At 44.0% G+C, this 18388-nt stretch overlaps 1 protein-coding gene across 2 annotated transcripts in view; it reads left to right on the top strand.

Annotated features, from left to right (window-relative positions):
* Positions 1 to 10202: 10202 nt before the first annotated feature.
* Positions 10203 to 18388, top strand: part of mus301 (mutagen-sensitive 301) — a 36735-nt gene continuing 28549 nt past the window's right edge. For both annotated transcript variants that reach the window (XM_075880247.1, XM_037420364.2), the window contains exons 1-6: positions 10203 to 10353; positions 10441 to 10530; positions 10595 to 10846; positions 13126 to 13304; positions 13831 to 14031; positions 15047 to 15122. In XM_075880247.1, the coding sequence (XP_075736362.1) occupies positions 10518 to 10530; positions 10595 to 10846; positions 13126 to 13304; positions 13831 to 14031; positions 15047 to 15122 (721 nt within the window). In that variant the 5' untranslated portion in view covers positions 10203 to 10353; positions 10441 to 10517. The remainder of the gene's footprint in view (positions 10354 to 10440; positions 10531 to 10594; positions 10847 to 13125; positions 13305 to 13830; positions 14032 to 15046; positions 15123 to 18388) is intronic.

The following is an 18388-nucleotide window of genomic DNA, read 5'->3' as shown; positions in this document are numbered from 1 at the left end:
CATGCCACCTTTTTTCTCCGCATACTCATGTTTTCTGTAAACAGTAATTTCAGATTATAGGATTATTTTTGGTGACCCTGTCTGATTCCGATTCGCATCACCAAGGTTTCATCGTAGCATTCTATGTGGCAAGAAATTTTTGATGGTGTATCAAAGACGGCTAGAAATTGGTCACTCTTCACTGGGTGAATTACATTGTCAACAGACATGACATTATGCTGCATAGTTAGCACTGCCACCACATGCCCACTCTGAAGTGAACTGGTTTAGTGACACTAGCAAGCTTATGATCACACCAAAATTTATCCGACACGTTCGAAAAAAGAAAGGATCCATTGGAGAAGGAGAGAGAAAAAAGCCAACCACAGTGGCAGCAGATAGCAATGCATAGCATCGGTCGGCAAAAATTGTGGAGCTCACTCACTCATGGAATATATATCGTCCTTGGCACTCAGATTGGGCAGAATTTTTCTGAGCTGGACTCACTCAGACTCAGCCTCACGGCTCTACCAGAATCTGAACGAGCCAGGGTGAGCTGAGTCATGAGCCTGTAAGCGCATACGAATGGCTTCATGGAACATGGTGTCAATGCTCTTTAGCACTAATATCATACATTCGATGCTCTATTTGGCGCCATTTGATCATATACTTTCAAATATGGGATATCAGTGGTCACCATCTAGTAAGAAAATTTTTTATTTATAAGACACGACTTACAAGAGATAGTTTTATCAAGAATTCTCAGAAAAAAATTTACGTGGGTGGGGAAGAGGTTAGGGCACCCCCTTGCCTCTATAACTCATGTCTTTGATCAATAAATACTCAGCTAGCATATGAACACCAGAGCTTTGAAGTATGCGTTAGTTGGAGAGACTATGAACTTGAGCTGATGCAAGGCTGATACGTAGTAATGCTGAGGTTGAATAAATAGAACCACAGACTGACAAAAAAGTTTAGAGCCACTCACGAACTACATTTTGCACTTAGGACTCACTCAGACTCGCCAAAATTTTTCTCAACTGGACTCGCTCGGACTCGGAGTCTGAGTGAGCTCATTCGTGAGTGAGTTTGCCAACCTATGATCGCTACAGAGTGAATCGGGACTGTTCACTCTTTGCGCAAAAAACAAATGAATGTTTTTGCTCACCAAAAGTGTGCACATGCTTCACTGACGGCGGATCATCAGGTGGCTCTTTGGTCTGGACGGGTTCCACTTTCACTCCTGAAGGGAAAGAGCAGCATTTGCAAAGTGAGACTGACTGTGCCTTGACAAATGGGTACAGATGGGGAGACAGACCTTCTGGGAGTCTTCTGTGGTTTGATGTGCCACAACGACAATATGATTCTAAGGCATGCAATACTATTTGACCACCTGGTGCACTTGAATGTGCACGTGCACTTAAGCACATGGGTGTTCTTGCATGTTGCGCTTACCCAAACGGTACCACCAAGGCCGGAAACCAAACCAGCATTCCAAGTTTAGCAGCACGAAACCTGATATGCTAAGCTACTATGGGGCGTCAATGGTGTAACTGAAGGTTGAAAAATAAAGGTTTCATTTCATGGGCTAAAGCCACAATATAACTACAAGGCATGCATAAGTAGGAGGCTCCAATTTAATTTGAACCACCTGGTTTAACATGCATCCAATATAAATGCAAGGCCATTTTAGCACTTTGCCCTTTTTAATACGTGGCCAGGAATCATACCTGTGCCCTTGTGTTAAGCAGTGTGATGGCATAGCTACGCTTGCAGGTAGAGATACGATGGAAGCTTTAGAGGTTACCTTTCAACTGCTTTCAATGAGTTGTGCAACCAGTAGGAGGGATTCGGAAGTGACAAACTTTTCCCTAAATACTTAGTTTGTATATATTATATATTATACACATAGCAAGATCGGACGCTTCTCTTCCACTCATAAGCTATAGCCTATACATGAAAAACAGACTGACAGTAGCATTAGAACTTCAGGATAGGTTGTAAGAACTAATGCAGTGCTGTTTGATAGCTCAACGCTGTTCCTTGAAACACTTTAAAAACATAACTAATACTTCTGCGGAATGCTAAATGTGATGCCATGCCTTCACCAAAACACTTACTTTGTTGTGCTTTTTCTTGGATGGCTGCTAAGGCATTTAAAGCACCAGCATGATTCTGACTTGCTGCTCTTGCATAGAATTTCGTGGCAGCAGCATAGTCCTTTGGAACAGCGAGGCCTCTTTCACAACACCAGCCCAGGTAGAACAGTGCTTCTGCATCCTGAAGCAACAAAGTAGCTTTAGATATCCCTTTTTAAAATTTATTTGCCAAGCACACGTAGTACCTTGGCAGCTGCAGCCTCCTTCAGCAATGGCACGGCTTCATCGTAGTTTCCTGCTTCAAGGTATTTATGTGCAACAAATGTTTTTGCCTGTGAAGAAAATGTGCGACGCTTAGTTTGCAACGCTTGAGACTGTAACATGTTTCACGAAAGGAGAGCAACCAGTCTCAAGTGCATGGTAATGTGCTCACCGTAGCAGTACTAATTAAGATAAAGAATATTATGAGCACACCAAACAAAGTTTAAATTAAGCAGTTTGCATCATACATATAAAGTTAATATTCTTGTGAAAATACAACCAGCACCTAGAGTGATCGAGTAAGAAAAACTTCTGACAAGTAAGCTAATTGTTTTTCTTCTTTGTGAGTGTATATCATTGAAAAATACATTAGGAGTTCTGATAGGACTTCTAGTGGTTAATTAACAGTGCATTAAGTGTCTTTGACCAACTTATGTAGATGTATCCAGAGCTTTCCATACAAATAAATGTTCCTGTTTGGCAGAACTGCAAGAACCTGCCATGCAATTCTATGGATTGTGTGCCAAATCCGGTGTCTAACTTTTCACGCACTTATTTTCTTTGCAGCTAACGTTTTTAAGTTATACATTACACGAATTATTCATGTATAGTTGCACAGGTTATATCTTCGTATAAGTGTGGAAACATTGGATCCTAGACAATGTATTATTTATGCTTTTACTTTACTATATTTATGCCCTTGTAACCCGCACCAAAATCCGGAACTTGCAGTGGCCAAGTGGGTGTGCAGATAACATGTGGGGTTTTTCCTATAGCTCTGCTTCACAGCAATGCGTGCTGTACCGTGAAGCCTTTTAATAGTGTAGCAAAGGCTACGAAGGCAGTTTCTGCAAATTGGCGTCACTCCCAAGTAGTACGGCAGCTTGTGGCTCATCTTGGTTTTGCTCTTGCATCGTTGAAGTGTTTAGAGAAACATTTGGGGAGAGAAAATTGGATTGTTAACCTGTCACATTACAAGTATGTTTTTGGACGTTTGCAGCCGCACAGTGACCCTCCACCACCCTCCACATGCCCTTAATGTCACAGATGCCATGTTTCTTTTGGAAAAGGGCTTGCTGAAAAGGTGGTGTTGTCTAAGAAATAGAAAGAAAATGAAGGCATTTTCGCAAAGTTAACAATACCTGTATGTTACCTACGACTTCCCGCAACCATTTAAGTTACATAATAAATAAAGCAGTATTTATTTTAGCAAGGCAAATTAGATATTATCAGTAAATTTAAGTACTACTTTTGACCCTGTAGCACACGCACACTTCGGCTCTGTTTCTTCCACGGTGCTGCCAAAAAAAAGTTGTCACGGAGTGCGAGCTCTTTTTACCTTGCTGCACTAGTTCCCCACATCTCGACCCGTTAGCGAAGCCTAACTCGATTTGTCCTGTCAACATGAGTAGCGTCCGGCGGCCGTCCTTCACCGCACAGCAAAAGCTGAAGATCATCACAGTCGCCGAGGGATTCACAAATCACAAAGCGGGAAGACGGCACAATGTGGACAAGTCCTGCGTGCGCCAGTGGAGAAAGAAGAACGCCTACAAGCCGTGCATCGCGATCGTAGGTCCTTTTCGTAGCCCCAAGACCGGCACCTACCCCGAGCCGGAGGTACAGCTAGTTATGTTCACCGAAGATCTGAAAAGCAGGGGTCACGCCGTATCGACCAAGATGGTCCCAGTGGAAGCGTGGAGACTGTCGAGAGAGCTAAGCCTACCTCACGGATTCCGTGCAAGCCGCGGATGGCTGCACCGCTCTGCAAAGTGACAAGGGCTTTCTACTGCTTCAGCAACAGCCTTTGTACAGCTTTTTTTGGTATATTGAATGTACGAGCAATACGAGAGGCTTTTTTTTTTTTTTGCGAGATAAAAGTGGGTGTGCGGATTATATGCAGGGGCGGGTTATAAGCGTGAAAATACAATATATTCTTCCTCTGCTCTCCCTGCTTACCAATAACAAGCGTTGTTTCAAATATCGACATAATTTTGGTGCAACTAAGGCACAAATGTAATCCACACAGAGATTGCTCAGTAAAAAAAAAAAATCAAGAGCGATTCTGCTACGTGGTGATGGAAGAAAAGCAAAATTTTTTTTCTTGACATAACCATTTGTCTAGCGACATGAATCGGTTGCCCCCTTCACACTATACTGGCCACTGCAGTGGATCAAGCAACAAATGAACATGAATGCAGTGAAGATACCAGCCTTTCCTCAATGACATTTGTTTTTGGGAGTTGCTCCAGACAAGAGGTGGAGAAAGGGTACATGTAGCTGTTGATGGTGGCAAACCAGGGTTGCGATTTTCTGTCTCCACCTATTGGATCATCTACTTCGGCCTTTACTGATTGGTTGGAGCTTGGCGAGCAGCACACCCCTATTTCCGGTCCTTTTTTAGCAATATCATTTTGACTTCATGAAACATTCACAACTCTCATAACAAACGAGAAAAACAGAATGCATTTTACCGAAACGGATGCTGCTCCCAGAGATTCACTTTTCCATTTAACATCTCAAAGGCTGTGACTGACCTCTATAATCACGTTAGCCCTTGCATTAAGTTTCACACGGCTGCTCGCCTGACGCACCCAGATCCAGAAGGTCAATACACATTCCCTGCATAGTTTTGGCAGAGCAATGGGGTTTTAAGACTGCCTCGAAAACATTTTTTGGGCATGTCACACGCACTTTTTAAAATTTTTTTTAGATCCAAGTCGCAGACAGCTTCACTTTAAAAAAGCTGGCTTCATTGTTTAGCGAAAACTGGTAGCCACCACACTTAAACACCTCGCAATCTTGGCCATATGCGAATGTTGGACAAAGTTGCACATTCAAGACAGCAGATACCTGGGGGACTCCTAGACGGGAGGCCGTCTCCAACAATGAATGGCCGGTGCTGGTGTTTCCATGGCCGTTCAGATACAACACACCCAGGTTGTATGTGGCCAGTGGGTGGCCCTTGAGGACAGCTGCTTTATAATGCATCAGTGCCTGCGTGCACATGACCAATATAAACGGGCACTTCGGAGTAGCAGGCCAAGTTTATACGACTGCTCACAGAAGTAGCCTAACAGTAAGTTGAAGCTTGGTGACGTTATCACCTAGAGGGAAAACCACACTAGGCAACCTCGGCTCAATGTGCAACATAGCTGATTTCTAAGCAGAAACTAACAACTAGGGCAGACTTCTCTTCCATAAGTCTTAAGTCAGGTGGCTCACATCAGTGGCACAACTAGAAAGTTTTTCAAAAGAGGCATGCGCTTGGCTGTGAAGTGAGGCCCTTTGCGGACCATTGTCGAGCTCCTCCAAGTAACGCAACATGGCAGCAGCGGTCTTCTGTCAGGCACCACATGCTGCCACAAGGTTGCCGAGACTTGTATCAAGTGCAAAAATAAACATTCAAGTTTTCCTTGTACACTTGTTTTTCTTTTGCAGTGCTCAGAACTGGTTTTGATTTATTGAGATGTGGGGTTTAATGTCCCAAGACCACCATATGATTATGAGAGACGCCGTAGTGGAGGGCTCCGGAAACTTAGACTACCTGGAGTACTTTAACGTGCACCCAAATCTGAGCACTCAGAAATGGCGAAATATCGTTTTACCAGAACGACCAGAAACTGGAGAAAAGTTTCAGATTGCAAAGGGTTAATCATAGACTTGTGCACGGTTTTCATGGTTCAAGCCTATAATATCCACACAGCTGAAGCACAAACATAACAAAAAAAAATTTGTTGTCCTTCAAGATCATCATAACATCGTTATAAAAATGAGAGAAAGAAACTAGCCTCACACAGATCAACGAAATGTAGCGACATTTCTAGTGAAGCCATACAGATTCACACTACCTTGTCCAAGTCCTTGTTGACAGTCCTGCCTCTTTCGTAACAGACTCCGAGGTTGTAGTGTGCTCTGGCAGAACCCAGTGCTTGTGCTTTTTCAAAGCTCTTTATTGCTTCGGTCTCATTCGTCAACAGTAAATGAGCACCATTAATGTCTTCAAGACAGGCAAAATACTCCATCATCACGCTGGCAAGTTGCTCGCTTGCCTCAGCAGTCTGAACAAAAAAGTTATACATCATGAAGAAAGCTCTCAAAGGAAGAGACATATAACGGAATGATTTAATTTTACTCACTGACTGCGGCGGCTCGGAGTGTCCTGCATCAAAATGGTCACCATCCAAGGACAGGCGCACGGGATCGACAGCATCCAAGGAGAATTCGTGTTCTTGTGCGAGAATTGAGCTCGATGAGATTGGACGTGGTGAGGCAATGACAAGGCGAAATACAAAGTCGCGTAAAAGGTTGCAAACTCTGAGACAGGGTCGCACAGCATTGTCTGCATTCCCACTTTCGCGGGCTATGGCGATACCAGCTTGATCATTTCCCCACAGGCACCGCCTACTTTGCAGCTGCAGGTTTAGGCCAACTGCAAGTAGCGTTCCCTAGAAAAACGAGAAGATTTCCAAAATAAACATATCACAAGGATGCTAAAGCGGTCTCTACAGTGAAATGTTTCATGGAACACTTAGAAACTGCTGTACTGCACTGTCGCAATGCAGTTCTATTAGTGAAATAAGTACATTTTTTTCTTCCTGCTGCACTTTACCTCATGGGTGAAAACAAATTTGCAGCAAGTGTAAAGAACTAAAGATGGTTGCCATTCGCAATAATAATTGCATTATATTAAATAATTATAACATACAGTGCAAGGAAACATGCTACATTTAGTACTGAAACATTTTATCTCACTTTTTGTGCTAAACAGAACGACCAAGTCCTTACTTTTCTGACTGGACATGTTTCATTGCAAATATACTAGGCTAGGGGAACCATGCGTGCTTACTCTCACAAGGATGGCATTGCAATATACAATTATAACCATAGCTCAATTACTACAGGCCAATTACTAATGCCAAATGTTTGTTATTAACGAACACATTACTGCACAATACAGTGTTGGCCCAAAATTTAAGTGCCTATGCTGTGCTAAGCAGTAGACACCTTTTTTTTTAAAGTTTAGCTCAGCAGGATGGGCATAAACAGTTATCTGCACCAATTTCAAACAGACTATCGGATTCGACACTTTGCAAAGCTGAAATTTAAAACGTTACTTTCACATTCCCAGCTTGTTCCTGGCGCTTATGCGCACGTATACGTGGCTGAATTATAAAAAGGGAAATACAGCGCGAGATGTGTGCGGCATGAAATGCGAACATGGGGCCGGATGATTTTCGCGGGACATCAAAAGTGAAGGATGTTCCGAAACTGAAGTGCGATATACTCACCACCCATCCGACGGTTTCCACAAAACTGCACGCTGGTCTGTTCGTGAAAAAGCGCCCGTCCTCGTGGCAAGTTTCTCTTTTGCGTCGATCATGTTCGTCTTGCCGGTTGGCGCCGAGATTCGCAACTGGGACAACGAATCTAACAAGAAAGAAAGCAGAAGAGCGTGTCACGAGAGGAGCCCGCACAACGAGCGCGAAGAAACTACGAACACGGGTTGCACCTGTGAGTTTCTTGCTTGTCAGGAGAGTCTTCCGACTTGGATTTGCGTTGCTTACGCAGTCCCCACCGCACAAAACCTGCAAGAAATGATGTTGAGCAAGCACTATCCCTGCCGGCGCAAACTACGAGCGCCTCGTGCAAAACTTACCTCTAAAACCTGAACGCCACATTCGGTACGATGGAACGAACGCTTGGGTAACACTTGACGAATGAACTTTTTAACTATATCACATACATTCACGACTTCATGGGCCAAACTAGAGCACCATCACACTAAAGTGTTCCAGATAATCACGCCACATCACACGTTACATAGATCTCAAGTAGCGCGCATCGCATCACATATGATAATCTGTGTGTGTTTCGACTGTTGTTGGCGCAGTTGGCGTGCTAGCTGGAAAAGTTGACCTTCGCACAGTATCATCATCATCATCCTTCCTTAACGTCAAGTAGAGCGTAGAGTTAGCAAGATAGTACAAGGTTTCGCAAATTTCGTCTGCCATGATTTCATCTTTAATAATCACTACTTGATGATATAAATGGAACGGGGCAAGTATGAAACTGCAGATAAATATGTTTGTAGCTAACACAACTGATCACAACTGTGTATCACGGAGGAATGAAAGGTTCTTCCTTCCTCCGTGCCGTGTATCAAGACCGCAGTGCGAGGCAAATGGCAGTGTATAGTATAGGTGTTCTGTGGCTATAGTGCCTAGAATATACTCCAGTATATTCTAGGCACTATACTGTGGCGAGGCTTTGAAAACTAAGCAAGCGGTGGCTGTAAGTGGCGCTGCTGCCGCAACAGGCTTCAGCCAGTCCAGCAACGTGCTCTAGACCGTGTGTATGTACGTGCCTGTAAAATATGCCCGCGTGTTGTAGTTCGAATGCTGACGCGATTTTACGTGCTTTTGCGTTCTGTGTAAGGTAGATGTTTGTGCATCTTCAATGCCCAGGCTGCGAAAGTATGCGCGGGGATGTGAGGTGCTATAGGAAGCAACTCCTGTAATTACTAATTGCTAATGTTTAACTTCCCCAAATCATGATATATGGCCGTAGTGGAGGGCCCCGGGAGTTTGACCACCTGGGTAGGGTGGCTAACCTGGGGTTCTCAAGAGCACCTAAATCAAAACACACGGGCCTCAAGCAATTTCGGATCCATCGAAAATGTGGCCGGGATTCGATCCCACGGCTCGCGGGTTAGCAGCCGAGCATAAGCACTAGACAACGCGCTGCTGTGAAGTATAAACCCAGAGTACAAACTGTATACTTTGTTCGAAGCTGATCTCACTTTGCGCAGATTCAGCGAAAAAATCCGGTCCCAACTGGATTTCATCTCAACCGAAGTCATGCGCTTGCTGGGTTGATTTTCGCGAATGCGCTGTCGCGCATAGTCGGTCTGAATGATAATGTTAAGCGATCTTTTCTAGTCTTCTTGGTGTTTCTAGGGCATTTAACGCAAACTATAATGGGCAATGTGGACGATATGAGCAGCACCCACTGCACAACTCGCACGGCTCCGACGAAATTCTGTCGTTACATATTTTCACAGCTCCTACGAGAGCCTTTAGAGTCTTCCTCGTTAGCTGAAAAAAAATTTCGTCAAAGTTACTCGCTTTGTCATTGAAAGTAGACTTAGACAATGAGCAACACTAATACCTGTCGCGCTGAACTTGACGAGAACTGCAGCGACCGCCAAGCACTGGTGGTGCAATATGGAGCACCATCTAACGCGCTTTCCAACATTTTTGCTAATGTATTAAACGTTCACGATTACCTAAAGAGAAAAACTAGTCATCCTTGTCCTTGCTTTTTCAAGAAATTCAATATGTGCGCATAGCAGCTGCATGGGCGGCATTCACTCGCGCTTTGTCGTCTGCTGCGGGAAGTTTATTGCTGCAATAGCGCCAATAGCGTCACCTGGGTGAAGAGTCTGACAACTAAACAAGCTATAAGCGTTGGCTTTGCCAACAAGGCGTTCGCTTTGCTTACGCTTGCAATGAACAAAAAAAAGTGTCATTGACATGACTGGCGAAAAACAATCTCACTTAAAAAAATCAAGTAATGAGAATGCGGTACTTGAAGGAACACTCTCAAAGCTGCTTGGGGTTGCTATCCCCGTGTTGAGCGGAACCACACATGCATAACAACGGTATCGAGAAACACGTACGAAAGTTAACACAAAGCATAAACAAGCAAGGTTTTTGTTCAACAAAAGTTCGAAAGTTCATGTTAGATCAAAATTTCAGAGCATGGGACAGCGTAGGGCTTCTGACAACTGCAACCAGGTCTAGCTCAAAATTGTGCTGCCCTCTTTTGCCTGTCAACGTTGACAAGCCAGAACGTGTGCTTGCTTCGCAGTCAATGTACTGTATTCTAATCAAGATTTTAACTCTGTAGGCTGCTTTAGCCGCCAAAGTTTCAAATTGCTTTCTTCCTTTCGCGCAGTGTGAGAATAGCCTATCGAGGTGATGTAATTAAACAAGGGAAATACTGAGCTTCACTGGTGAGCTTGTTCTGTAATTGTTGATGCGTGCGGTACGTATTGCTGAGACAAATGTCTTGTGTAACTTGCACTTTGTTCGCGTTTCAGAGAGCGTCTCAAAACGACGTCTTTGTGGATTGGACCAGCTGAATCGTATTGTTGAAGATAATGACCAACAGAGAAGCATGAGCTTCACGGGTGAGTTAGCTGCGGCGATACTATGGAAACGCTGCTGCAACGCGTGCGATTGTTTAAATTGCAGAGTGCCACTCCGAGCTGCAGCTCGTCGACAATTCTTTTCTCGGAGGATTAAGTCCACTCAACCAGACTGGATCGATTTCCCTCATTGAAAGAGTGAAGGAAAAGCTCCGAGAAAACACGAGGAAGTTGCTGTGCCTGCCTCTCACACAGAACCAAACGCTTCCGGATACCCTCTGTGAAGACACCTTTTTCGGCTTGCCTGTTATTGTGCGCAGCTTGATAGAGTTGCATCATGGCATCACACAGCTGTACGGTAAGCCGCTGTCAAACTAGTTAAGCCATTTTCTTTGTTTGGGACAACTTTTTGTTGCAGTTGAAGAATCGACGACCTAGGTAACTGCTACATATTACATAGACCACGCGTGCCGTTTCCAGCGACGTTAATCAGCCTTCCATGTCCAAATCAAATGATAAATCAATTAGGAAGGCGACTATGACGTCATCCTGTGGGACTCGGTACGCACGTGCAAGCACATTGTGACAACAGTTTCGACACAAGTTCCCAAAATGTAGGACAAAATATTGCATTCCTGTTCTGTTTGCTTCTTGACCTGTAAAAAAATGAAAAGACAAACACGAAACAGCGCTTAAACACACGGGACAGATCTCGAGGAAAAAGTGATTTCTTCCGTGTGTGTGCCAATTCTTCCTCCACTCCATGTGTTAAGCGCTGTTTTATATATACTTATCACGAAACCTACACTAACTCTCCAAACATGCCTGTCTTCAAAAAAAATAAAAATACAGTTTGTGATAAAATTAAACAGACAAACAAAGAACAGTTGGGTGCTAAAGTGGGATGGCATTCGTCTTAAAACATAAGCCATATGAAAAAACTGTTGCAATCAAATATGCCTTAAACTCACTAGCTGCAATTCATAGGTAATCATAGTATGCATTAATTTTCTAGCATTGTCAGCCTCTTCAAGCATTTCAGTTCAGAATTTAGTATCGTGCTATTTGCCACAGTGCTTAAACGGAATAGTGAACAGAAATAGTTTTTTTTTGCTTTTTTTAGTAAAACTTTTTTTCTTAGGTTTTCTATGTGTAAAATAATGTATTAATACTGCTAATAATAATAATAGCAAAATATATTTTATAAGTACTAATGTGATAATTGTAAATTTTCATATTAATATTTCATTAACTTAAAGAACACACAATGTTAAAAATTAGAAAGTTGAGAGAAAACCCTGGTTCATTTTTTTTCCCTATCAAATTTGAACCAGCAATGCTGCAGTTCTCTCTCTCTCTCTTTTTCTTGCCTCACTAGCTTGCGTAAGTGGACATTTCAATAGAACTACATCAATAAAAAAGACAACAGCTTTGTTCTTATCTTTCTAGCCTGATGCACTACCCCTGCTTTCCATATCTGTCTTTTGTTGCTTTTGTTGCTTTGCTGTTTATTCTTTCCACTATGCTTCCCTGCTGCGCAGGATAAGGCATAGCCGGACCGAGAATGGGTAAAAGTGCCTTTTCATATCTTTGCAGTGCAAATAGTAGTAATGATAACAGTTATTATAATAACTGTCTCTGCATAAGCCACTTATTGTTTCTTTGTTCCTTGTGTAAAGTGTGCAGTGCAAAACTGGGATTAGAAATGATGCTCTGCGAGCTGTGGTCATTACTGTTTTTGCATTTAGTAAAAAAATGAGAAAGATTTTTTCTAACAGATCAGAGAAGGCTCATGGCATAGTTATTGTGGTAGTTCTATTGAGTAGAATTGATTTTTATTTTGTAATGTTTGCTGCTTATATTGTTTGAGGAACCTTATGGTATACTGTGTTCACTATCACAGTGTAGGGGATGCAGTTGTCTTTCTTTTCCTCCTTGCCGTGTTGGTTGCTGCAATTTTTAGAATATCAGGTGCACCTGTGTGCAAGCAGTCAAGTAATTAATTGGATTGTTTTCATGATTTACCCTAAATGAACATATCAGTAGCTCTATTGCAGTGGTTCTAAGCCATGGATCTGTCGGGGACCCCTTGTGGACTGGTGGAAGCGATGGGGCATCCCTCGCAGCGGAGGTGAGGGAGGGGGGTATGTAGGTAAATTAACACAACTGGAGCGTGAAACAGGTGCCTTTTATTGCTACCAAAAACATCTAACAAAGGTGCCACATCATTTAATTTTGGACAGTCTCTCAATACGTGGCACAGTCACGCATATAGAAAAATGCGGGTGAAGGTGTCGCGAATAATACAAATGACTTCGCGGACCCTCTAGGGGGTCCGCGGATCCCCATTTGAGAACCAGTGCTCTATTTGATGTTTTGCAATTCAACTTTACCAGCTTAGATTTTAGACTTCTGCAGAGTAAAAGTGAAAATGATGCTTTGCTCATTTTTTTATTCAGGATATTTCCTTCGATGCGTAAGTAGCAGAGCAAAATATTCAACATTAGGTCATCAGCTAACTGCACATATCCTTCTGCGATTCAGTTACTTCACCGTTGCTGCATTTGATGTCTGTTATTCGGTGGGTAAGGTCACCTCAAACATTGGGCATCGGTTTTTGTTCTGTTGTTTTTACAGATTGGCAAAAGGAATGCCTAAGCCTTCCTGCTCTCAGTCAGAGGAAGAACCTTATCTACTCACTTCCAACAAGTGGAGGCAAGACTCTGGTCGCCGAAATCTTGGCCTTCAAGGAGATACTGTCCTCACGCAAAAGTGTACTCTTCATACTTCCATATGTGTCCATTGTTCAGGAGAAGGTGCGTATCGTAATCATTCGCTTTTGCATCTGTGGCATTCTAATAAGATTGTGTGCCAACAATACACTCTACTGGGTAATACATTGGTTAAATTCAGGGCCATGGCTCAGAAGGGGTATGTTGGCTGGGTAAAAGAAGGCAAGTCATCTTAGGAGAATGCATAAGGCTCGATGCGAACCCACATTGGCAGAATAATTACATTCTCAAATCTGAACAGAAGCAATCAGAGCTTCATTTAATTATTTCCTGTTTTTCAGTTAGTGTGCATGTTTCGTTACTGTCATGAATACAAGGTATAAGTAAATTATTTATTTATATTTCCTAATGAGTTTAGTGATTTAGTCTTGATAATTCAATTGCCAACTGCAGTTTTTATCATCCCTTTCGCAGCAGTGTTTCTTGAGTGCTTCTGTAGCTGAAGTAGTAGTGCTCTGTATTTTGCTCACATATGTTGTGAATAGCACAGTGTGGCCTGGCTGTGGGCTGTATGTGCAAGCAAAGTGTGTATTTTATTTTTCCAATGAAGGTGCGGTCCATGTCGAGCTTTGGAGTGGACCTCAACTTTCTGGTGGAAGAGTATGCAGGCAGTAGGGGTGCGCTGCCACCTCCCAAAAGAAAGCAGCGCTGTGCCGTCTACTTTGCCACCATTGAGAAGGCGCACTTCCTGGTGGACTCACTGATCGAACAAAACAGGCTAAGCGAAATAGGCCTGCTCGTGGTTGATGAGGTGATTCATATTTGCTGTAGCCGCGCTATGGCGCCTATATTGGGTGTCAGTGATGCGCAAGCAGTCAGTGTTTTTTCATCCTGAGGTATCAGTTTGACAGGAGCAACATAATTTTGTTGTGTATACTTGACATTATGAGACACAATGTGGAAGCTTTCTTGCAGTAATGTGGCAGCTCGATTTCAGGGGCAGGTTTGCTTTTAAGATTTCCACCTGTCCCCACTTTGGCTACTCATGAGTAAACCGTATTCAGAACACAGCCCATCATTCCTGCCCCTATGAAGGAACTCGCCTGTCGTAGCCCCCCCTCCCTCCATAAAAAAATTTTGACATCGTCCCTGCTTAATTTCAGTAGCGAATCTTATCACGTAACTTCTTTATATTATTGTTATATCTGGGCTTAAAGTGACCCTTTTGATCATGTTATGTGACCTCGCGTTTTGATTAAGGTTAAGTTATGCTACATCTAAATAGAAGCCCGTGTGACGTGACCAAAATTAGAAAGATTTAGTTTAAGAATGCTTGTAAGAACATTCAAGTTTAATTTTGCTTGTAGCTGATAATTGTGCAATCTTTGAAAAAATTTGTATCCAATTAAGGTACAAATAATTACAAATGTTACGTTACATACAATTACTGAGAAACTTTTTAGAGAATGATTTGCTGGTTGGTTATTATTTATTGCAATGACTGCACCAATCTATTCAATCAATGTGTATTGGCTGTTGAAGTTTTTAATGCTGCGGTAGGACTATCTCATGAATGAACATAATATATATTTTTTCATGGTGTATATAATTCTACATATTACTATGGGGTACACTGCCTGTTCATCAAGATGTTAAGGAGCAGTGTCAGCATAAGTGATTAATGCATTCAGGAGCTTTTAGCACAACTTTTAGCCTCTTTATATTGTAAGGCTGGAATGTCTGGTGCTGTTATTCTACATCATTTTGCAAGGGTTTGCACAGCATGCTGCAGTATACTAAGAATCCCTCCCCTTTTGGTTTTCCAGCTACATATGCTGGGTGCTGGGAGCAGCAGAGGGGCCATACTTGAAAGCACACTTGTTAAAGTCAAGCACATCTCCCGTGAGTCCTGTTCTTTTCTGAGATGAGGGTTCACACTTTGTACCATAGGTGTGCTGGTATGCATATTTGCCTTAACAGTGGCCATTGCATCACTCGAGGCTATTACCTTGTTGAAATTACTCCTAGTGGACCCTATTCATTTGCTTGTTCTTGTTGTACATCAGGTTCACCTAAACTGCTACAATACAGTATGCGATGTGATGTTTAAATTGGTGATGGACCCTTAGAATAAGTTGAAAACTGCTTTTCAAAGTTGTTAGACACAGTTATTCGCTTAGTGTACTGATTGGGTACTGATTTTTTATATGAATACTTGTCTGTGTAGGCTGTAAGTCATGGCTCACTCTATATCGGTGCATACTTTAGTAACTTCAATGTGTTGAGACTTCTGAGAGCTCGTACAGAAGACCTGTTGTCTCTCAGACTGTTTAAACCATGTTTCCTTCAAGTGTTGCCACATTGTGTGAGGGAATGTTTGTACCTCCTGTGAGCATTATTCGTGCGCGTCATCTTATCATATGTAGATACTCATCATCATCAGTCTGACCTGTGTTGTGGGGCAGAGGCTCGGCAAGTAAAAGAAGTGTCTTGCAGCCAAAACGTTGCATTACAAGTAGTGGAGAGTGCTTTCAGGTCCCCTGGTCCTCTCCCTGCAGCGCTTTTTCGTTATCTTCGACTACTAACCATCCCTGGAGCTCCGGTCGGGTCACCATCTGCACAGTCAGCCCACAATCATGTCTCAAGACGAGCACAACAACACGGCTCCATCCACCCCGCCTACACCCCTGGGCATGCCTTCATGGACTGTCGCCGCCCCTCAAAAAGATCCCCCGATGTTCGCCGGCCTTTGTGGTGAAGACGTCGAAGACTGGTTGGATGAGTACGACCGTGTGAGTGCGCTTAACTATTGGCATGATTCTGTGAAGCTGTCCCGTGTACCGTTCTATCTGTTGGCGCTCGCTAAGACATGGTTTCTCAACCATCAACTGGATTTCCCGGACTGGCCTACCTTTAAGCAGCAGCTCCGTCAGATATTTGCCAACCCTTCTGTCCGTGCAGACATAGCCAAACGGAAGCTTGCTGAACGTGTTCAGCACTCTGGCGAGTCTTATACTTCGTACATTGAAGATGTCCTCGCCCTATGCCGTCGCGTCGGCAGCTCGATGGCGGAACATGACCGCGTTCGCCACCTGCTCACGGGCATAGGCGCCACCGCATTTAACGCTTTAGCGGCAAAGAACCCCACCACGGTCGCGGATATTATCAGTACGTGTCAGCCACTCGATGACCTTCAACTTATACGTTTACAACATGTCACAGAAGATCTCAGGCCAACGACTGACAATGAGCTCCGTGCGTTGATACGGTCCATGATCCGCTAGGAGCTGCAACTCCAGGCCACCTCGTCGTCTTATGAGCTCCGAATAACGCCTTCTGCAGGCAGCCTCCGCAACATTGTGAGGGAGGAACTAGCGTCCATGACGTGTGAGCAAGTCCCGAGCTCGCATACCACTCCAAAGATGACCTACGCTCAGGTGGTTGCAGCGTCACCTTCTCAGCAATCGTCGCAGTATGTGTCAACTACGCAGCCCTCACTGAATGCCCTCGCCCCAAGGGCACCTCCTTCTTTCCATGCCTGGCGTCCAACTCGACCGGTTTGCTATTATTGTGGAATACATGGCCACATTTCATGGTTGTGTCGTCGACGTCAACAAGATGAAAGGCGAGGCTATGGTAACTTCGAGAATGATGAGTTTGCCCCTGCTCCACAACATCGCCACCCATACCAACTGTACCAACACCGCTCACCATCTCCACAGCACTTCGACGCAGCCAGTACCTTCCGCTCCTCGCGCCGTCGTTCCCCGTCACCTATGCGCCATTCCTCGTCACCACTTCGTCCGGCTACCACGGCGTCTGATCACCGCCCGGAAAACTAAACAGTGCAGCTTCAGGAGGGAAAGCTGCATTTGGCGGACTGCATCGAACTCCTCGGGAACGCCCTTCAAATGTACTTTCAGTGTGTGTTGAGGGTATATGGACTGAATGAAGCCTTGGTGGACACGGGTGCATCGCTCTCAGTTATTAGTGTGGACTTGTGCTCCCGTTTACGCAAAGTGAAGACACCATTTGATGGCCCTCCCCTTCGCTGTGCTAATGCGGTTTTTGTTCAGCCTTCTGGTGTTTGCACAGCACGAGTTTCTATTGAGGGCATCCTTCATCATATACAGTTCCTCGTTCTGTCATCATGTACTAATGCGCTCATTTTAGGGTGGGACTTTCTCTCCTCAGCTTCAGCCGTGATATTTTGCCGCCAGAGGGTCATTCGTATGTCAGATACTGCGCTTTCGTCCGATAAAGATGCTCATAGCCAGCGCTTCGTCACCGCTGATGACTGTTTTAGTCCTCCAAGCAATGAGCACATTCTGATCCTAACATCAGATAAGATCAGTACTGGTGATGTGTTCCTAGCACCGTGTGGACGCTACATCTCTGGTGGACTTACCATCGCTCCTAGCCTGGTGCGCTTTCATGATGGCAGAGCATTAGTTACGGCAGTTTACCCTACTTCTTTGCCTTTTGCACTGCCCCAGGGCACCAGTGTGGTTTGGTTCACAGATAGCGAATCACTTTCTGTGGTGCCCCTTCACGCAGATGCACCATCTTTCTCTACGAGTACTGATGACGATGCTACGATAGCTGTTTTAACAGCCACAATAAATCCTGATCTCACGTCAGCGCAAAATCAAGAACTTTTGGGTATACTTCAAAAACACAGTGCTTCATTTGATGTAATTTCCAAGCTTTTGGGTCGCACTTCCGTCGCCGTACATAGCATTGAAGCGGAAGGCAATACAATTGTATGCCGCCGCCCATAACGAGTGTCATCCACAGAGCGGAAAACATCGAGAACAACGTTGCTTATATGCTCAAACGAGATGTTATCCGGCCTTCGTCCAGCTCGAGGTCATCACCTGTAGTGCTAGTCCGAAAGAAGGATGGTTCGGTGCGATTCTGCGTCGATTATCGAGCACTTAATAAGATCACGCGAAAAGACGTGTACCCGATCCCACGAGTCGACGACGCACTTGACTCTCTGCAAGGCGCTGAATTTTTCTCCAGCCTGGATTTACGGTCTGGTTATTGGCAAATACCTATGCACGAAGCAGACAAAGAAAAAACTGCCTTTGCAACACCAGACGGGCTGTATGAATTCAACGTGATGCCATTCGGTTTATGTAATGCTCCTGCCACGTTTGAACGTA

Source organism: Rhipicephalus microplus, chromosome 2, assembly GCF_043290135.1.
Source record: "Rhipicephalus microplus isolate Deutch F79 chromosome 2, USDA_Rmic, whole genome shotgun sequence".
NCBI lineage: Eukaryota > Metazoa > Arthropoda > Arachnida > Ixodida > Ixodidae > Rhipicephalus > Rhipicephalus microplus.
The sequence above is the reverse complement of the archived record's forward strand: the minus strand, read 5'-3'. Positions and strand labels throughout refer to the sequence as shown.